Raw genomic sequence first — 22,704 nt, forward strand, 5'->3', positions numbered from 1 at the left:
GAATCCACTTGTTATGGAGTATAATTTTTTTGATATATTGCTTGATTGGCTAATATTTTGTTGAGTATTTTTACATCTATGTTCATGAGAGATACTGATCTGTAGGGGGTTTTTTTACCACACCCTTGATTGAGACTTTGGCAGAATTTGGTAGCACTTAATAGAACTTTAAGTGAGAATGATTGTCCTTGAGAAATGTGAAGGCATCCTTGCTCCATGGCCTTATTCTAGTTTCCACTGTTACCGTTGATAAGTCTGATGAATTCTGATTCTTGATCCTCTGAATATGACCTGTTTGTTTCTCTGTGGCAAAACACGGAATCTTTTCTTTCTTCCTAGTGTTCTGAAATGTCTATACAATATCCCTTGGTGCGTTTATTTCATACCCATCGTGCTAAATACTCAGCGATCCCTTTATATTTGGAAATTCATGTCCTTCATTTTCCTGAAATTCTCTTAAATTATATCAGTATTGAACTCCTTCCTTTTCTCAGTCCTCTCTGCCTGGACCTCCTCTGTTACTTGGATTTTGAATCTCTTAGATAAATTCTATTTCCTGGCTTTTTTATTTCTTGTCCAATTTTCTATCCCTTTTGTTCTTTTGCTCTACCTTCTTAGAAGTTGCCTTAATGTGTCTTCTAACCTATATGTTGAATTTTCACTCTGGTTATGTTTTTCATTTACAAGAGCTTGTGTGTGTGTGTGTGTGTGTGTGTGTTTGTGTGTGTCCGCGTGCGCGCTCTGATTTCCTTTCTTTTTATTAAATAAAGGATCCTGTTTGTTGGAACCAATCTTTTCTCTTAACTCTCTAAGGGTATAAATTACAGACCTTTTGAATTTTTTTGTTTGTTTAGTTTAGTTTAATAATAATAGCATTAAAAGCATCACTAGTTATTCATAATCTTGTGGTACCCTTCAGGCTCAGAACCCTTTCTTTTATATGTTTTGTTGTATTTCCTGCCTTTTTTGTGGAATGTTAATCTTCAGAGTTATATATTATTCTGTCTTTCCTTTGTTAGCATCATTTTAGCCCTCCCAATAAAAACGACACTTATTTCAACAACTACCCTATGGCAGTTACTTTGATATTTTTTTATGAGCACTGTTTTTTTTTTTTTAATTGAGGGGGAGATAATTAGGTTTATTTATTTATTTTTAATGGAGGTGCTGGGAATTGAACCCAGGACCTCCTGTATGCTAAGCACGCGCTCTGCTGCTGAGGTATGCCCTCCACCTGAGCACTGTTTCGTGGTATATTCTTTGGAAATGCCTTAAGAGCTTACAATATGATTTTTGTCAGTAGATATTTTTGCAGGCTTAATTTATTTTTCTTTTTGAAACCAAGATTTGTAGATTAGCACCTTTGCTGTTTTATTTCGTGTTGTTTCTCTGTTAAATGGTTGCAGGCAAAGCACAGATGGGCTAGAATGTGAAACGAGCAAAGAGAGGGAGCACATAATAGCATTTAATAAATATTTGCATGAGGTTGCTTGAAGCCAGCCTTGAGTGCCTGGCTCACAAACTTTACTGTCTGTAAGAAACAAATCATTTTTGAATATACACATATTTCTAGTGTTTTATAGAGTTTTATGTTAGCTCTAGAATTTTACTATCTTTTGGAAAGCAGTATTATCCTTACTCTAAGAAACATTATACAGTAGCAACATATTAGATGTCTAGATAATATATAATGAAAGGGAAAAATCAATCTTCCAAATAGGTATTGACTGTCTAGCTAATCATTAATATAAATAACTGCCTAGCATATCTGGCATAAGGAAACAGGATATCCTATAAATATGATAGTTTTACAAGGGTTTCATTGTTACTGTGATGAGCAGAGAGGGAATTTAGAAATAGTGTAATATGTAGGTGACAACCTAGAATAGATATTTTATCTAGCTAACAACAAGTAACAATAGTAATAATAAAACAATCTATGTTTTATTATCTCACTGTAAGATACTAATTTGAAAATATATCAAGACAATTTGTTGAATGTAGAGCAATGCCAAACTTTTTGACTAAATTCTTTGTCCCAGGAATTTGTTGTCCTAGAAGTAGTTTTAATTATTGGATGTTAATTAAGTACAGATATTGCTGTTATATTGTAAAAAGTAACATTCCAAAACCAATTTGATCCATTCTGTTTTATATTGTAGCTCACATTCTAATTTTAACTACTGCTTACTCTTAAGAAGTGAAAAGATCAAAATGACTTCCTGACATTCTGTTGTGTGTGGCCTCTTCCTTGCTGCAGGGATGTTTTTGTTTGTTTGTTTGTTATTTTTTTTTAACTAGTCACACAGCCCCCACCAATCATAAGAGGGGCCAGAATGCAATTCTACCCTGTGACCAGGGGCTGAACTACAATATTTAGCAAACTGCGTGTTCCAGTGGTTTTATAACCTGTGCCCTTTTCACCTAAGAAGGTATCATGGATCTTTTTGTATGATTTTAATCATTCATCTATAATGTCAGTCTTATATCTGCATAATAGTTAATTGCATGCTGAGTTTTGTTTGTTTTTTGAGGTCTTTTGGAAGCAAATACATTGCTAGGAAGCTTTTAAAATTCTCTTGCTCACTGTCCCTCCCTCTCTCTCTCTCTCTCATTCACTCGCTCCTACATTATCTCATTTTTGCATTATGTCACAGTCATAATACCCCACCGAACTCACTAGACTTTATAATTCCTTTATATATTAGATTATCTCCCTGAAAAGCAACTTCCTCTTTCAGTTGCTATGAAAAACTCACGTCCGACTCTCATTGAAACAAAGAACAAAAATTTAGATTAATGTGTATTGCTTGTGTACATAGTACCCAGAGTACCTCATTATTATTTAAGGTTCAAGGGTATATGAATAATATTTTTATGTATAAAAAGTATCTTCCCCTACTGTGCACTACAGGAAATACCCCTTTTTCTCTTCTGACACTTCAGACAATGGTTGGATTAGAACATTCTTATCTTGGAATTTGTCTTTCCAAAATCCTCCAGTCTGCTTTGATCTTCTCTCGATAATTTCATGTTGACATAATCATCTCTTCTGTTCTCTTCTTTTTCCACTTTTGGGGGTGACCATGTTTCATCGTTCACCTTCATGCCTACTATTTCTTGAATCGTTGCCCTGCATTTATTTATTAAGCAAATGTTTTATTTATTGTCTGCCATGTAATAATATCCTGTCTTAGTTTCTTAATTGCATGTTCTTTATGGCATGTTTCCCACTTCACAATCCTTCCCTTTGACTTTTTTTTAAAGAAGGTCTCTCTGTTTTCCTGCCGTTTGGACTGAAGGAAGCCCCTAAGGCTCTAACCTGTAACCTGGTTTATTCTCCCATTTTATCTGTGAAGGCACTCAAGTTTAGACATTATTTTTATGGGTGCTGATTCTCACCCATTCAATCATGCTTAGATGATTCTGTCTACTTCTGAGCCTTGCATTTAAAGAAAAGCATTAACAAACACGAACATGTCTCGAGGAGGATGATTAAGTTGATTGAATACTCCTAAATCGTATCCCGTTAGGAATGGCTGAAGGAATTGTGTGTGTTTATTGTTTATCTTGGAGTAAAAAAGAATTAAGGGTAGACAGGATAATTGTTTTCAATAATTGAAAAGTCTGTCATGTAAAGGAGAGAACAGATCTGTTATGAGTTGTTCTAGAAGGCTCTTCTGATACCAACTTGTGCAAGTTATGAAGAGTTGGGTTCAGATGCTCGCTGAGGAAGATCAGAGATTAAACCCTACTCCTTTCCGCTTCGCCTCCAGTGTCGGGCGCCGGCCCCAGTCTTCGTCCAGCCTAATGGGTGTTTATTGATTGGGTCGAATTGGCGTGAATTGAAAGAATAAACCTTTTTCACAGTCAAAACAGACTGACTGCCTTTTGAAGTAAAAATACTCGACCTTTCAACAGATACCTATTGATTGACTGCAACGTAGCCGTCCCCTGTGCTGGACAGCTGAGACACAAAGATATTAGCATTTTAATATTGTACATGAGTTCTGTGGGCCAGGCATTCTTCCAAATATCCTGTGTGTATTGACCTGCTTCACAGCATTTAGCAAACAAGGTAAATACTTTTACTATCCTCAGTTTAGATGTAAGGAAACTGAGGCACACAGGGGTTCCAGGGGTTCCAGCTGTGTGACAAAACTCAGCAGTCAGGCGGCAGGATCGTCACACTTAATTAACCACTGTGGTAAGCCACCTCCAGTGACGAAAGACAGGAGGGTGTGCATGAGTGGAAGGACGGAAGGATTTGGGCATTGGAATAAAATCGAGCCCAACCCCTGCCCTGGGGATTCCCTGCCAGCTGCTGTCCTCTTCCTGACCTTCAGTCTCATCTCCAGCTCCTGCCAAGGGATTGTCCCACAGTGCAAACCTGATCCTTCCACACTCCCTTCAGAACTGCCCTTCGGTCCCTGGTGTCCACAGGACAAATGAAATCACCATAGTTTGACCCCAGGGTCCTCTGTGGTCTGTTCCCTCTGACACCTGTCACTTCATCTCTCAACTGAATTCTGCTTCAGACCATGTGGTTACATGAGCCAGTCCTGCAGATTTCTTGACTGGGAAGACAGTAGAGTTATTTGTGAGAATTAAATTAAATAATCAAAATAAAAAGCTCAGAATAGTGTCTGGAATATATAAGTGCTCAATAAATGTTAGCACTACTGTTTTCGTTTGTTTCTGGTTATCTTGCCAAAATCGCTACACCCAAAATATAGCTAATTCCTTAGCTCTCTCACTGTACTTACAGTTGCTTTGTAGTACATTGAAAAATAAAGGAAGTTTATTGGCTCCTGTAATTTACAAATTCAGCAGCAGAGTGAGTCCTGTCAGGGTCAGTCAGAGCTTTTCCTGTTTCTCTGCAGGTTTTCAGTTTTGCCTTCCTCTGTGCTGTCTTGAGCTTTAGGCTGGCTTCCATCAGGGTCGCCAGGAGCCTTCCAGCAACAACAGGAACTGTGTGCTTCCTTATTCACGTTCACGGTGGAAGGAAATACCACATCTCCTGACCATCCAACCATAGCACTGAGCTTCATTATATTTAAGTCACTCCCAAGACAGTCACTGTGGCCAGGCGAAGCCTGTTTCGGTGGTTGAATGGTGATCTGAAAAAAGATCTGTGCACACTGTATCTCCCAGAACCTGTGACCTTACCTGGAAAAAGAATTACATCTTTGCTGATGTAATTATGTCCAGGATCTTGAGGTAAGCTCATCCTGGATAATCGGGGGGTGGTGGGGTGTCCACAAATCCAGGGGCAAATATCCTTATAAAATACACAGAGGAGAAGGCTGTGTGAAGTTAGAAGCCAAGACTGGGGCCACCAGAAATCAGAAGAGGCAAGAAAGGATTCTCCCCTAGAGCCTCCAGGCAGAATGTGGCCCTGACCGCACCTTGATTTCGGACTTCTGGCCTCTGGAACTGCGAGAGAAGAAATTTTTGTTGTTTTAAGCTACCACATTTGTAGTAGCTTGTTATGGCAGCTACAGGAAAATGATACTCGGGGCCTTTCCTGAACCAACTGTTTTGACCATAGGATTAATTACCGTGTTAGAATTACACTATTGGGGGCCAATCGCTGGAGCTGGAGGTAGAGGCAGTCCGTTCTAAACTGTGTGGCTTCCACACAGAGCAGCAGGAGGGGTGTTAAGGAGGCAACACAGCACCCACTTGAAGAGCCTTTCCTTCCACTTCTTACTTGAAACCCGCCCGTTTCTATTGGTTACGCCACAGTCAGTCCCAATCGTGGACTGGAAGCCGTCTTTTCTTTAGCACTTCTTAGGTTGTGCTATTAATTACTATGGTAACTAAAACTCCATATTTCACTGGACTTGCTGACCCCCTTACCCAGTCTGCAGTCCTCACTTATCTCACCTGACATAATCCCTCACCAGTAATGCCTTCAAGTTGTCTTAGACATGACCGCTCAAATCGCTGTTTCCTTGTACCGCCGTGCCCAAATCCCAGGACTCCAAAAAACTTTTCAAGGACTCCCTCTGTCTTCATAGGACCCTTTAATGAAGTAGAATTTGATGCTGTAAGTGCCTTACGTGTTCCTTAATGTGATCCTGGTGATTCCTGACTGGCGTGTAAACACATGCTGTAGGTTCTTGCGACTGTGCTTGAGCAGATGGATGCTCCAGCGCCATTTTTGTGTCATCCATATTTAACACTTTGACATCTTTAGAATGAGGAACAAGTAAACAAGTGAAAATGAGAAATGGGATGAACAGTCTATTCAACAACAATCTGTATGGGTGTTTTTATTTTTTTCCTTCTTTAATACAGACAAATGTTTGCAAGGGCCCTTGGTTTTAGTCTTATGCAGTCTTTAAAGAAACAAAACGAGAAACTCTACACTGAACACTAAAATGTCAAATGTGAGTTTAAAACTTTTTCTTCTAAAACAAAGACTCTAAGGGCAAAGCCTTGTCTTGTTAAAAACTTTAATTATAATTAAAATTTAATTACAATAGCTAAAAGTAGAAGGTACCTGTTAAAATAAATTACACAGGAAATCAAAGCAAAAAAATGCATAAGGAAGTACCTACAAATTAGTGTCTAGTAAAGGAATGTGTTTCTGTGCTCTGTATGACAAAATATGCTGAACAATGGAGCTGTTACAGGAATAGACCATGAAACACTAGACCTGAGAAACCATGTGAAAATTATTTGAAAAGATCAGTACTACCCATTCATAGTAATTTCACAAACAATCTTCCTTTAGCATGTTACTCTGTAATAGAAATGTACTATATTAATTTTCTTGGCTGCTACAGCAAATCATAGCAAAGTTAGTGGATTAGATAGCAAAAATGTATTATTTTACCATTCTGTGGGTAGAAAGTCTGACACAGGTTAATTAACACTGAACACAGAAATTGGTGAATACCAATAAGTTTATTTTAATAGCTAATAATAAATGTATTATTTGAATGGTTGAAATTAAATAGATCTCAAGCATGATCAGAGTGAGGAAATACAGTTCAACAAGTATTTAAAGCATGCTGAAGTTCCTGTGAAAGCTATAAACTTTGTGAGAAAAATTTATTATTAAGAGGGTAGTCTTTTTTTTAATTTAAAGTACTGCTTAGCTAACAAATGAAATCTACAGATTCAAAGAAAGCATAAAGAAGAACAGAGAGGATTTGATAACTTTAGGAAACTAAAGAAGAAGAAAGAGAAAAGCCATTTTAAAAATAAGAAACAAATTTATGATGATTTAAATTACAAAATATTTAGAACTGGATGGTGACAATGCTACATGTAAAATCATGTGATATGGCACAAAAGTAATTTTGGAGGAAATTAATGGGCTTACATAAATGTGTTTTATAAAAAAGATCTAAAATGCATGAATTAATTTTCACAATTCAAAAACATTGGAAAAAAAACAACAGATACCCCTAAAGGAAAAAAAAAAACAGAATGATGAAAGAAATGAAGATAAAAGAAGAATCAATAAGAGAGAATAAAAACAAACATACAAAAAGCAATAGAGAGGAATTACAGTATACTTTAAAATAAAACAGACAACTTCTAATAAGAATGTTCAAAGAAAATAAGAGAAAAGTCACAAACACATATACTGAGAATGAAAAGGGGGCTATATTTACAACTATGAAAGAGATCTTTAAAATCATAAGAAAATCCTGTTAACAACCCTGTGCTTATAAATTTGGATGTGAAAAGGAAATGATAATTGTGTAGGCAATATAATTTTCTACAGCTGACTCAAAAAAGCAAAATGAATAAACGCATAACCATTAACAGAATTAGATCAGTAATCAGATTCATTTTCCATTCCTCAAAGATAGGCGCAGATGTTTGTACAAGCATACACAGGAACTTGGACTATAACAAAATCGGCATTAACAATCAATAGTAAAATAATAAACCACTCAGTAAATAGAGTTGGACTGTTGTCCACGTGAAATAAATAGCCCACATGCACACAAAAGCATTCCAGGTGGATTCACATTCCCAATATGGAGAGTAGAACTTTAAAACCTCTGAAAGGAAATATGAAAGAATGACGGTGTTATTTGAAGGTGAGGAATATTACCTGAGAACATTTGTAAAGAACGCCGTCCCCCATCCCCTCTCTTCCCTGTGGTTTGGGAGGCTCACGGGAATGTGTTACATAAAAAAGCTCTCCTGTCCTCAAGCTTTGGGTTGGCTTTGCCAAGTGGGTCACTGGCAGGAAGTCTCAGGACAGGAGGAAGTTAAGGAAGCCGGTCCCCTGAACACCTGGCTCCAGCGTGTTGTGCTTGTTCAGCAGGCTGCATCTCCCGTCAGCCATGCCCCTGCCTCCAGCCCCCTCTCAGGCTCAGGAATAGCTCTCTGCTTCCTGTCTTCACTTCTGGGAGTGGTTGCCGTTACTTGCCCTTGGGGACTGCTCTACCCTTGTTGGTTTCTCGAAACCCCGAACACATCTTTGTAAATTGCCCCCTTTATTACACTCTCCCCAATTTCCTGACTCTGAATACATCATGTGTTTTCTTTCAAGATTATAAATCAGTAAGGAAAAGAATGATAAAAATTGATTTTAAATTTCTGCATAGTAAAACAACCACACCACCAGCAAAAGGCGGGAGGTAGGGAGGAAAGAAGGGAGGAAGGGAGGGAGAGGGAAGAAAGAAAAAAGTCACGGACAGGAAGATTTTTGTAATGCTCCTAACTGATAAAGAATTACCATCTAAAATGCATGAAGAACTACAGAGCAATAAGAAAAATGAGAAAGGGGAATAAACAGGAAACTCATAGAAGAGGAACTAGAATAGCAAAAAAAGGAAAGCAAAACCCCAAGTTATAACAAATTTTCCATCGCTACACAACTTCTGCGCCTCACCCATCTTCTCCAGCTTCCTGGGCAGCTGTGGGTTGAGAAAAGGCTGGGAAGTAGGCACTGAGGCACTCGGGGCAGAGTACTCTGTGGTGAGGCTTGCATGGGAATGACAGCAGTGGGGTAACGGCTGGAGGGGTTTCAGAGGAACAAGTCACTGGGTGAAGAGGTTCAGAAGAAGACCCAGCCTGGGCTGGGCACGGTGATGTAGCCGCGTTTCACAGCAGCCCGCAAGAGATGGAGGCAAGAGTGAGAGCTCTTGGTCGTCAGAAATAGAGGCAAAGAGATGAGGATGGAGCCAGATGACAGTAAACTTTGCGAGGGGCGGTAGTAAATTGAGGGAGTTTGTCCCTGTTGGTCTGTTTGCTCAGAGAGTGCGAAAGAGGAGTGTGGTGCAGCTGCTATGGAGGGAGGCAGAAGGCAAGGACTGCTGAGGTCCTGCTGAGCTTGTGGGGAGGGATGGGGGTCCCCCTGACTCTGGGGGTTTTCTCCCACCAAAACTGCATAATTAGATCCAAACCTTTCTCAAACTCCATACCTCCCTCCTTTAAAATTGTAGGCTTCTGGCAAACTGGACAACTCAAAATTTCCTCTTAAATAAATTGCCTCCCTCCTGGAATCTATCACTATACTAAGTCCCCAAATGCTTCTTTTTGTTGCCAGGGTCATTTGAAAGAATGACTTTTAAGGTGTTGTGAAAGAGATAATGGAGTGAAATAATTATTTCTATACTTTTGTAATTATTAGGGATTAATCCATAGGATATGCAGGGAAAAGTAAATGCAATAGTATTTATTAACAAAATCACGTAGACCCTTTCAGTATTTTAATAGTCCATATTTCTCCATTTGTAGCTTAGAACTAATGATTTACAAATACAACTGGAAAATTAATTACCTGCATTTTGTTATTGAGCCCCAAATTCAGTTCAGTGCATCCCATTGTTGAGTACCTGTTAGGTTCAAGGTAGACGGTATGTATGAGCGAGGAGAGGCAGGATTGTACAAAATACAGGAAGCCTTTGACCATGGAAATGTTGTATAATGCTTGTACATAAAATAGCATTATTCCAAGTAATTTCAGCCTCCAGTAGTCTGCACTTTTTCCGCAGGCATGGTGGTAGATGTTTGGGCTCCAAATAGGTGTGTTTTCCCATCACACCTGACCTTCAGGTTTGCTTAAAGCAAGACTGCTGCTCCTCGTGCCTCACCTTTGTTTAATGAGAGCCATTTCCTGATGCCAATGTTGGATTAATGGACTGAGATGGGAGAAAATCAAACGTACCTCTCCGTTTTACACCAGATTGCCTTTCTGCCTTGTGGCTTTCATCGCTCTGCTCTGCCCACATCTGCCATAATAACCATTATGGGTTTTCTACTGACTTCTTACCCAGGAGGATGTGTCAGCAGAGAGCCGCATCTCCCGAAGAAAGGAAGGGCAAATTCTTAATCTTCTTCCAGCGTCGTAGGTAATAATTTTCCCCTGCGAACCCCCAGGGAGGACTTCCATTGGCTCTCACAGCCACCGTTCCCACAGGCCTTTGGCTCTGTTCTGATTTATGGATTTTCTTCTCTCCTCTTTCTTCCCAGATAAGTTTTAATTATGTAGACAGATTGTAAGAGTCTCTTTTTTTCTTGTAAACAACTATTTCTTTGTTCCTAGTAGATTTGGTTTAACTGGTTTCCTCATATCTGAATCTTCCTGTGGGTCCAAGAATTATGTCTGTTCCTCGTTTAACTGAAGCATCGAGAAAAGAGAAAGCTGGCTTCTATTCCTAGTTTCCTTGAGGGATTCGATCTTGGAACACCTCAAGCTGCAAATCTCCCTCGGGAGCTGTTCGTGGTTGCTTATGTTTAGAAAGCCCATAATATTTCAGTTTCGAATCGATATAAAAGCAAAGTATAACCCACCAAGTGAGCAGTATGTTAATATCCTCAGTTCTTTGACTTATTTAAAAACTTCCTCTCCTGCCGAAATCCCCTAAAGCACTTGTGAAAACGTTAACCATTGCCCCTTCCTCAAGGGACTCAGAGGTGGATTCGAGGAAGCCCCTCAGGTAATGCTGACAGTCACTGCTCTTACTCTGGCCCCTTCCATGGAATAATTAAAATATGAAGGAAAAAATGTATTTATAATATGTCTTTTTGTGGTTGTTCTGCATGTAAACACTTTGACCTGTTGGGTGGATCTCTTCTTTTTCTAATCAGGAGATGGTTCTACCACATCCACGTCTAATTCTGATCTCAGAGGTTACCCCTGAAGCCCAGCAGCTGTGTGAAAGTTGGTTTTGCCAAGAATAGCTAATATTATCCTTTAACCAGCCTCGCCATCTCCCACAGCACTTTCTAACTTTTACCTGGCGCCTCACCAGACACCTCTTTTCAAAGGCTAAATCAATATTCTTTCAGAAGTTTTTGAGGCAGTTTTGGAGAAAAAGGAGAGAGAATTTTTAGACACAGCAGTGTGTGTGTGATGTCCTCACGCTGAGAAACCATTTATTCAGCGCATCCCAAGAGGGGGTGTGGCCGAGGAACAGAGGCAAAGTCTTTGGCGGGCCTCAGACACAAAGCCATGACCTTGGCCTCATTAGCTGTCTGCTAACTAGGTGAGCTCACCATGCAAGCTACTGCGTATCTGCACAGCAGTTCACGGGGAGCAAGGCTTCTTAACTTGGGTTTCAGTAAGGGTACATACAGACTGACATTTTACACAAGGTTTTGTGTGTGTTTATATTTGTCTGAGAAGAAGGTTTGTATCTTAATTAAATTCTCAGAAGTGGATGGAGCTTAAAAAAATATATATATATATAAAGTTAAGATTCCACTAAATGAGGTCATTCTAAAACAATGTCATTCAGTATTTCTTTAAATAAAGTAATCTTTTATCACTGAAGTCAATTTCTGTAATCTAACGTAGATTTCTCTACTCCCAGGTTACTTTGGAAGAGGCCTTTGAACCTTGACCTTTTCATCTTTATCCTCCTGTGCCTTTGAGGGATTTCGAGGGTACTCTTTAAGTTGGAGAAACCTATTACTTTTACAAGAGAGGGAAATGAGAGATTGAACCCTATGTTTTTTAATTTTATATAATTCTAAAACATGAAGTGGTTTTTTCCCCCCTTTTTTCCATGAACATGCTTTTCAAAATTCCATCTTCAGCAGTCTATTCTGAGAGTCTTTTTTGCCCTCACAACCATTTTAAGGTAACCTGAACTCGACTTTACAATATAGGAGAGCTGAAGTCTGGGCTTGCTTCACCCAATTAAATGTTAGGCTGTTACTTATTAACTGCAGGATAGCACATTCCTTAGATAAGATAAAGGTAACAACAGAAAATTGCCTTTCCAGGGACATCAGCCACAGTCCCTTCTGTCTGCAGAGTGTTAAAGTTCATGTAAATCCTCAGTTTTGTTGACATACTGCGTATTTATACCATATTTGGGAAGAAATGTCATCAGCAAGGTACAGTATGGATTTTTTTTAAAATTCTAGGTTACTGCATGGAACAGTGCCTCAGAGAAAAAGCAAGAAGCTGAAGGTCTGCGGAAAACCAAATCCTGCGGTCTTCAGAAATGAGGAGAGATGCAGCCTTCTGAAGTGGTCATGACCCCCAGACAAGTCTTCCTGTCAGTGCTCATGTTTGGGGTCGCAGGGCTGCTCCTCTTCATGTACCTGCAAGTCTGGTTTGAAGAACAGCGCACAGGTAACACCACAACTTCTTTTTTTTTCCTTTTTCCAATTTTTAATCATAATGGTCATTTTCAGTTAAATAAGCTGTGATGTCTGTGGATACCTGGAAAATTACCATACTTCCAGCAACGTAAAACACGAGACAAACGAAAACCCCCAGCTCCCCAAACAAAGGATGGGTGTACATTTCTGGTGAGCGTTTGCTTGGTCCCTTGGGGCCACACTTGGAATTTTTGTCATCTTGGGGGAGGGGCCCTCTAGCCCTCTTGGGCAGTAAGGACTGTTTGTGGAGACTTCGTCTCCGCAGACGTGGAGCGTTTATCCTGCCCTTGATGTGTTCGCTAAGCACTGGGCATAGGCCTGAAAGGAGGTGAATATACAGCAAACTCTCTTTCAATTCCGTTTTAATTTTTGTGTTGCTGCTCCAGTTGGTGTAGCAATTCCTTACTACCTTTAACATACAGAGTTGGCAAACCTTTTCAGTAAAAATTAAAAATCATTTCAGGCTTTGCAGGCTGTATCGTCTCTGTCAGAACTGTTCAGCTCTGCCAGTGGATCAAAAAAGCAGCCAAAGATTATTTGTAAACAAATGGATCAGGACGTGTTCCAATAAAACGTTATTTACAACAACAGGTGGTCGGCCGGTTTGGTCCAGGAGCAGTAGTTTGAAGCTGCCTACTATGCCTATCCTGTACTTTCATCATTCAGTTTGTAATTGCTGTACGTTGGAGGCACTCAATTACTGTTAAAGTGGATTATATTTATAACGGTTAAAGGAAATGTTTTAGAACGTCGTAGAAGTATATACACGTAGGTGTTGTCAAATCCGTTTGTTTTCCATTAGTAGAAATAGCCTAAGCTTGTGACTATTAAGAAAAACAAAGTAAAAACAGAACAATTTCTTACTTGTTTCCAATTGTGGCCCATTTTAAAATTATTCTAGATATAAAGCCCTGAAGGGTCTATTCTGAAAGGTAATTCCACACTAAGTCACAAATATGATCATTTTAAAATTTGTTTCCATCTTTAAGTCCCTTTCCTTGGTTTAGCCTTACAGACACTTTGGATTTATTTAATTTATATTGCAACTCCTGTGAAAAGACTGCGTATAATTATTTTCTAGAGAATATGTAATGTATTGTCAAAACTTATATGGAAACTATAATATTTTCTAAGTTTTCTATATTATCACTGCAGTGTTTTATCATAACAACTTATATTTAATGAAACCATCTGTGATAAAATGTATAGGCTAACTCCTCCTGCAATATAATTCCTAGCATAGATCTTGTCACGTAGAAGCCTGCAGTAGGTGCTGATTGAATGAGTGAGTTAAAAATTCACTGCAGACTGTAGACCCCGTGGCAGCAAAGGAGGAAGAATCAAAGACATCTCATATTGGGAGGTTTGCTAATATCATTGCCTCATAGTAAATTTCTCAAGAAAAGTATCACAAGGGGGCTGCAATATGTAAAAGAAATTATATTCATATATGTAGACAAATGAAGAAATGTTATGGTCCGTAGGAAGACACATGATATTTGAAGAAACAGTCAAGTCGTGTCATAACCTTCCATATATAATGCAGTTTACAAAATATGTCCGCAACCTCAATCGCTACCATTTATTGAAAGTTTAATAAGTGCCAAATGTTTACGTGTATTTTCTCTTATCCTAACGATGTCTTCCTGGGTGTGATAGTCTGGGTGTGTAGACGAGGACAGTGAGCTGCAGGTGGATCAGAACGTTATCCAAGGCCCACATGTGTAGGGTTAGGTGCAGAGGCAAGACCTTTAGGGTTCAAACCCAGGTGGTGTCTCTCTGAAGTCCAGACCTGTACATTGCTTCTGTGATGGACAAACGGTGAATATTGCCCCTAGAGCACAGATGAAGCAACTGAGACTTCAAACGGAAACTTTAAGTGACTGGCCCAAAGATACAAAGCTTAGAGTTTTCAAAGTGTGACCCACGCTTAGGTTTTCCTATGCCTCGTGAGCCCTAAAAGAGCCTCCTAACCAAGAAGTGGATATGATAAACGTATAATAAATGCCGTAGCGTCAGTACAGAGGTTTTTAAATCTCTGACGTGGTAAACCTCAGCTGGATTCACAAGTTTATAGATGTATAATCTCTTCTGCACGTTGGATTCTTAATCCAGTTCATACGTTTTCCAAGTTGGGTAATTATTTTCCCCACTTACGTTGGGCTGGTGAAACATTTACAATCTCTCCCCTTAATTTTTATTTGTGATTTGCTAGAAGTACTTTCTCTGATTCTCAATATGTCCTAAATGGAGTATATAGTATTTTCCACTATCTCCTCATGACCGTGAGAATAAACGTTAGAACCAGGATTCCTTTAGATGACTGCTTTACTGAAGGAAAGTTTCGTTCTTCTTCATAAGGCTTCCATCTGGAACTTTGCCTTGTACTTGGCTTGTGCCCCAGTGGTAGTTCTGCAGTTTTCCAGGCAGACAGGGACCTGTGTATTTCAGGTGTGTTTCAGATAATGTCAGGAGCTTCGGGCATTTTTAAAGGCAGCCTCTTTTTAAACCAGAAAATATCCGAATGTGTGTTTTGATGTTAAGTTAAAAACTGGGGGGAAAAAATACGAGTTTTGGACACTTAAGAACTATGACTCACAGAACGTTGGAAGAAGTTTTGGTTCCAGAGATCCCTTGAAAATAGAGAAGGTTTTAAAACTCTGAATGGTTTGATCTCACGTACATTTCACTGGTATAGGAGAACTCTGGGGTTCTTTTCATGCCTTTTTTTTTCTTTTGAGGCTTTTAAAAACCTACTAAGGGAGGGACTGTTTTCTGTGCCTTCTTAGTTTTCCTGGGCTGCTTCTTATTAAAATAAAATGCTCCAGAATTACCAAAAAAAAAAAAACCAAACTTAAATAGGCTGTGATATGCTAGTAAAACATTATGAATAGGCAAGATTTTTTTGGAGGTGAAGAGGAAAAATATGTGACAGAGGAATGAAAATCTATCCAATTATACAACAGAGAGTTCCAGATGAACATCCGTCCTTCAATACTATCATCAGTTAAATTATAAATTTCTTTGTGCTGATTTTCAGTATGTGGATGTGTATTACTGTGAATTTTATTTTATACAGCTCTTCTTTCTAGTTTGTTAAAAGTACAAGTTTTACATTCAAAGGAATCTTGAAAATCTCAAATTTCCTTTTCAACCATATGACCCTGGGCAAATCACTTAGCCTCTCTAAGCCTCAGTTTCCTCATCTGTAAAATGGGGATAATGATGGTTTCCATATAGCATTACAGGAGACAGTGCCTGCAAAGCACTTAGCACAGTGTCTCACAAGCAGTATTGCACCATGAATGTGAACTCCTTTCTGATTATTCTGGAAATGATGCAGAGCATCCTCAGACTTGCTTATCCTGAGTTACCCTAGTTACAACTCAGCCACAGTTCAGGAACTCAAATTTGTGCCTCGACCGATTAAGAGAGGAAAAAAAAAGTCTCCCTTCTGGCCCTGGTGAAAATCACTGGGAAATGTAACTGGCACAGAGCTGTTGTTGGAAGTGTTGGAAGGGGCATGGCAGATTGAGGGGCAGAGAGGAGGGTCACTGTGCAGGAGGATCTCGTGTCCGGACAGGCTGCCCAAGGTCAGGAATTTGTTCATTCAACAGTATTTTTTGAAGACTTAGTGATCGTCAGTGCCAAACAGTGTGGTGAATGCAGAGATCTAATAGAGAACCAGATATAACCCCTGTTCTCAAGGAGACTATATGCTCATGGATTGTAAGGGAGGAAGTCTTGGGTTCAGGCCAAGGCCTTGGTACGAAAGGACAATCCATTGTGACGGGAAGGAGACAGGCCCTCCATTCTGAGGCAAAGTAATGAGTTGGGACCAGGAGAAGGAGCCCGATCAGTTGCCTGTGACGGGATTGCTGACCGGATAAAAGTGTCAGAGGGAGGGGCATGGTGGTGGGGGCTGGGTCAACAGATGCAGGGGACCAGATCAGAGCGGAACAGACACATGTCTGGGAAAGACGCAGGAACGAGGCGGGCCAATTCAGGATAACTCACAAGCATGGGTCACTTTTTTCCCGCAGCTACTGTTGAAATTTGCGACTTGTTGCTCTTTCTCAGGGTAGTCTCTGGCTGCTAAACAGACCAAGGACCAAAAGGTGTGGGACGCAGTTGTTTTGTACGTGCAATAAGACAGGGTTAAGACCCTAGCATAACAGATTCAGAATCTCAGCTTTCGAAAAAATTTAAAGATCATCTTGTACACCACCTGTTTTTAAAAAATATAAATCTGATGACATCCACTCCCCTGTTCAAAACTTTTCAGGGCTATCTCATTCCCTTTACCAGAAACTTGTCCCTGGGGCCCACAGAGCTGTGGGTGTAGCCAGTTCCCGCCTCAGGAGCCCCACGTCTGTTCCCTCAGGGTGTCATCCCGCTTCCCCTCGCTTCCTCTGCCACCCCAAGTCCTTGGCTAGCTCAGCGCTCTCGCAGGTTCAGAAGCCGAGTGCTCTTCTCCCAGCTCTCACCTGCTAGGGCTTAGCTCAGCTGTCACCTACTTTGATCACCCCACAACCCACCTGTCAGCCTCCCCCACCACCTTATTTATTTTCATTGGAGAAATGATCATGATTAGCAATTACTTTGTTTAATTATCTGTTGACTTAATTATTAATTGTGTGCATCCATTGACTGTTCTGCGCTCTCCACGAGGACAGAGACCTTGTCCATCTCACTTCCTGGGTGTGCTCGCTCCGCAGCTTGGGGCATTTATTGGGTAGGTGCTCAATAGGATTGTCGTGCGGGTGATAAATAATGCTTCAGCAGATTTCCCAACATCCGGCCGAATGACTGCATAGATTGTGTTTGAATATTTCTGGGACACAGGATCCACTACTTCCCAGGGCATCCACTCAACTCTATAGCCACCTCCTTAGAAAGCGCCATATGTTAAGCCAGAACCCACCTCCTTAACTTCTGCATCTTCATCGTCCTCATTGCATCCCCGGCCAGCACTGCATGAGGCTCGTCCTTCCTCCACGGCCTGACTGTGGTGAATGAAACCCCGGATCTTTTAAACCGTTTTAAAAATGACGATCCTGGTGACTCTCTGAACTGTAACACTTACTATATATTTATTTTAAAATATGGTATCTTCTATTACTGTATGAAACCTGTGTTAGAAATACGTATATCTAATAAAATCCCCTATCAAGTAGTAAAAAATTATTTACACATATTTTTAAATATACAAAATAGTGAAAAATCGAACACCCCACTGAATACCTTATGTTATTTCTTTTTTGTTGTTGTTGAGATTTTCCAGAATCAAGTTTAGTCTCAACCATTCCAAACAAAAACTGTTCCCTGGATTTATTTACATTGTAAAAATCTAACAACTTCTGAGCATTATTATTCAGGACCAATTTTTTTTTCATTTTTAAATTTTTAAAAAAGAAATCAATATATTTAAAATAAAAAACCAAAAACAGTTCACCCATTTCTCCCACCCTCTCCCTCCACCTCTGGCCACCACCAGTCTGTTCTCTGTACATATGAGCTTGACTGTTTTGAGGGGTTTGGGTTTGTTTAGAGTCCTTGTGGAATAGAAATCATGCAGTATTTGTCTTTCTCTGGCTGATTACGCTTTGCGTAATCCCTTGCTTTTTTCAAACTAAGTGTATTCTGTGGCATATGAAGTTTTGCCTTTAGACTGGTTTGGCCTAATTCTTTTCTCCTGAGTCTCTCTGATGAGAAGGTGTATCCTTTTCCGCCAAAATCAGGCTGTTCATCCTGATCATGTTGTTGCTGTATTGAAATTCTGTTTTCTCCCAGGGGGCTTGTGTATACCTGACTTGGAGCAAAGCCATTTATAGCATGGAAAGACTTTATCCTTACTGCCAATCATATAGTCAGGAAAATAAAATTGCTTTTTTTAAATAAGTCACTTGTTTGAGTTATTTTCTCTGGTTTTGATGAAGGTGACAACCATTTTTTTAATCAAATGACCACTAACCCTCTCTGGCCACCTTTGAACGCATCTTTCTTTTACATGACTTTTCCCCTCTCAGAGAGGCCTCTCTGTTAGCTATTCTCTCTTCCTGGGACATGTTTTCCTTTGCTGTTTCCATTGCTGGATTTTCCTTGTCCCTCACTGGTTTTGATTTATTTTACTTCGTGGACCACAAGATGCTGCCTTGCTCATAGCTGTGCTCTAACACCTAGCATGGCACTTGGCACGTAGTAGCTGCTCAGTAAATCTTTACTGAATTCATCAACCCATCTCAAAAGCTAAGCAAAAGAAGGCTGCTAATGAACGCAGGATTTTGCAGAAGTTGCAGTGTTTGGTTTGCAGGGCATTTGCTCCAGGGGTATCCTGAAATATGTTCCTTGAGGTTAGAGATGTTACCTGCAGAGGGTTATTTTTCCCTTTTGCTGTGTTTTGTGAACAAAGGCTGGATCACCGTTAGGCAGACACGTTGTTAGGAAAAGTCGAAAATTGAGGGAGGAGTTGCCTCAGATGACTTTTTAACGATCCCTTATAATGTTAAATTCCCTGTGGCTCTCATTTTGGGTCTGAAAGGGACATAAAAATAAAGACAGGCTCAGAAGCTCTCCAGTTTGGAAGTGGTGTTCTGCAGTGGAAAGTGCTGGGCTCTAGTTTCTAGCCTGTTTTGTGTCCTTGAACAAGTTGACTAATCTCTCCAGATTCTGGTGTCTTTTCTTCTCCAATCTCCATCCCTTCTTCCTTGCTCTCCTCAGGTGACCACTGTCCTGAATTTGACCTTTATCACTGCATTCCTGTGCACATCTCTAAATTTTTAGCACTTACGTGTATTCCTTTTTCATATTTTTAGCCTTACCTAAAAGGTGTCTATCCATATATAGCCTTTTGCAACTTGCTTTTTCATTTAACATGAGGTCTTTGAGTTTTATTTATATTGATATTTGTAGCTTGAATTCATTCACCTGAGTCCCATGTAATATTTTGTCATGTGAATATGCTGCCAATTCATTTGTCCATTCTTCAACTGACATGCATTAAAGGTGCTTCTGATTTTTTTGCTCACAATCCTGTTAAGAACACTCCTGTATAGCATCTTTGTTCACATATTTGAGAGTTCCTGTAAAGCTGTCAAACTGCATGTTTTCCAAAATAACATCAACTTCAAGATTCTATGATTTCATATGGTATCTTCCTGTCTGCTCAGGCAAATCAAAATGAGGACTCCTTGGACCACTGCAGATGTTCAGTGAAAATCCTGGTAAAATGGATACAAAAATGTTTATTTGGACTCACAGATTTCCAAATCAAAATTAAGACTTCTTAGGGCACTGAAAATGTTTAATGAAAGATACAACTATAAGCCACAGAACCTGCGCTCACAGCACCTCTTGCTTTATTGGCACGCCACAGGAGTAGTTAGCAGCTCATTGCGAATCGATTAAAATAACTACCGGTCATTAGTGTGGACTTCGAGTATGAGGATAGAGACCCCACTCGTTACGTAATTCATGGTGATGGGCAGATGAGCTCCTGGCGGGGACTATGGGTTCAGTATGCAATACCGCCTAGTCCAAACTCTCTGATTTTCCTAATAAAAATAAACTTCAAATATGGAAGCATCATCTCGTCCCAGCCTCCTCCTTTTGGAGAGAAGCAACGAAAAGGCTCAAATTCGCAATAGACAGGAAGTAACAAAATGGGGTTCCTGATAACTGCCTATTCTCCCTACAGTGCTCTTCGCCTTCCCTCCATGCTGGCTTCCCTTCCTCCTCCCTTCCCCTTGAGATACAGGAGGACTCAGGACACTTTGCATTTTCAGTTTGTTTCCTAAAGTGGCTTGAACATAACCATTCCCAAACCCGGTCTAGAAGGCTAGCAGCCAGGTGCCTCACCAGGAGCAAGGATGTAGCTTCTGTTCTCCAGCGGAAAAATCTGCACGAAGAAGAGCTTTGCCTTGTAACTACCCCAGACTACAAAAGAAGGTTCAACTGTACAGAACCAGTGTCTCTGGGCACGTCCCTTTCAAGAGTAAATCAAGCAACTAAAAGATTTGATGGGAAATTTGACGGTATCTAGGTCATCCCATATTAAAGAGGAATTAAAACCTGAAAAGAAAACATGGATTGTTTTTAAAGAAAAGGGGGCTCTTAGTTTTCATTAAGTGTACTCTCTGCTGTGTTTCCCGAGTCACAGATTGCCAAGAGTTCCACTGGGTTTCATATATGGGATTGAAAGTCAATGTTTTGGTGCTAATCCAGCAGACAGCATTCATCCCTAGGCTCCCCTTCCTCCTCTGCAGCCTTTATCCCCATCTCTCGTGGCGTGACTCAGTCCAGGTTGCAAACATTTGCTTTCATGCCTGTCTCCCCAACTGGCAGCCCGCGGAGGGTCAGGACCCTCACTCCTGGAACCCAGGAGACCCCAGCGAAGGGCTCGATGGGGAGAAATGGGAGAGAGATTCCGGAGACAGAGCAGCTGCCCATTTCTGCCGGACTCGCAGCCCCTCAGCCAGCCTCTAGCACGGCCACAGCCTTCACCGCGCGTTTGCGTGCTCCGCAGCTCTGCGTGTTCCACAGGGCCTTTTCTGAAGGATTGAACAACTTTGTCTAACTTTGGTTAAACAGTCACATAGGTGTATTATGTATAACCCAGAAATCATGTAATTGATGAGTATCCTATTAAAATTATTAATAATGAGAAATTCCAAAGTTGGAATAGGTGTAGGCACTGGCCAGTCTCCCCTACTTTCCTAGGCTCAAGGTGTTGGGGAAAAAAACTGTCCTCTTCTAGGGGGTCGTTCAATCCATTTGGAATATTCTTGCAGGGATGTTTTGTTCGGGTCATGAATCCTCATAAACTAACTGTTATACAAAATAGTCCGTTTCATGGTGTCATCCCTCAAGATCAGCCTGGCTGGCTTTTTATATCTGGCAGCTGTAGACTGTGATGGGAAATGATGGGAGACACATTGGTAGCAGGAGACGTTGCCAGGCTCTGAATGTGACCTGGCAGTCCCAGGTTCCCGAGAGCTTTTTCTCTCTCGTTTTCCAGAGAGGCAGTTTGCAGGTGTGTGACCTTCTCCCCCGTAGCTCTGGGCATGTCCACTCCCCCATGTCTCCCTGCAGACTACCTCCCCTCCTACTTCACAGGAAAGGAAGCTCTCAGAGTCTCCTCCTAACGACACACAGGCTGATCTGTGTCCACCCCGTCGCTGGCCCTTCTCCCAGCTTCTCCCTCTTCCTCCTCCTCCTTCATCTTCCTCCCCCTCCTCCTCCCACTCATATTCTGTCTCCGAAGTGGTCTGCCTCCTTGGTGATCTTGCCCATCTTCTCTTTCTTCTCTCTTCCTGTCTTTTCATTTCTGTCACTTCTTGTATCTGTATCTATACATGCTTCAACCCACCCCAAATACCCAATGCTTTCCACCACAGTTTTCCTCTCCCCCCAGTATACCCCTTCCCCTGCTCCTTTAACTTCATAAAAGAACTTTGTGTAATCACTCTCTCTGCTCTATTATGCTCGCTCACCCTGCCCTTACCTCCTGCGGTCCCTCCCCATCCACCGCGGGCCCCGTTCCCCCAGTATCCTGCCTGCCCTCAAGTCCAGCAAGTCCTTCCCAGTCCTCTGCGTGTTCCACTCTTGTTCCTCTTCGCTCTCTGCAGTTTTAGATACTAGTGGCTCTTAAAATGCCACCTTCCCTCGATGTCCGTGAGGACAGACTCGTCCACTTTCCCTCCCTTCTCTGGCTGTAGTCTCAGTTCCTTGTTCAGACGACTTTGTTTCCTTTTTCCCATCCCTTAGGTGTTGGTGTTCTTCAGACTTCTGCCCTCAGGCCTCTTTTCCTCTAACCTGCATGCTCGCCGGGTGTCACCCCATCCCTCGAACCCTGGTCCCGTGTGCCGTCTGCTTCCAGCCTCTCTGTGTGAACACCCCACAGATCCCTTAAACTCAGGAAGCACAAAGCCCACCTCATAGTATTTCTCCAGTCCGTCCCGTTTCACGGCCGAGGCCGTCGCCCCGACCTAGAGGCCTCGTTGCTATTGGCGATGCCTCCATTTTCCTCTTCCCTCGTGAAGCTCTTCTTTGCCCCCAGTGGCTCTTGGGATGAACTTAAACTCCAAAATTTGCCTGTGGAGGCCCTTCACGATA

At 41.0% G+C, this 22,704-nt stretch overlaps 1 protein-coding gene across 1 annotated transcript in view; it reads left to right on the forward strand.

The window, feature by feature from the left end:
* The window catches only part of CHST9 (carbohydrate sulfotransferase 9), a 185,093-nt gene that overhangs the window by 13,770 nt on the left and 148,619 nt on the right, over positions 1 to 22,704 (forward strand). Inside the window, exon 2 of the mRNA XM_031439022.2 lies at positions 12,352 to 12,562. Coding sequence (XP_031294882.1) covers positions 12,442 to 12,562 — 121 coding nt within the window. The 5' untranslated portion in view covers positions 12,352 to 12,441. The remainder of the gene's footprint in view (positions 1 to 12,351; positions 12,563 to 22,704) is intronic.

Source organism: Camelus dromedarius, chromosome 32, assembly GCF_036321535.1.
Source record: "Camelus dromedarius isolate mCamDro1 chromosome 32, mCamDro1.pat, whole genome shotgun sequence".
Classification (NCBI taxonomy): domain Eukaryota; kingdom Metazoa; phylum Chordata; class Mammalia; order Artiodactyla; family Camelidae; genus Camelus; species Camelus dromedarius.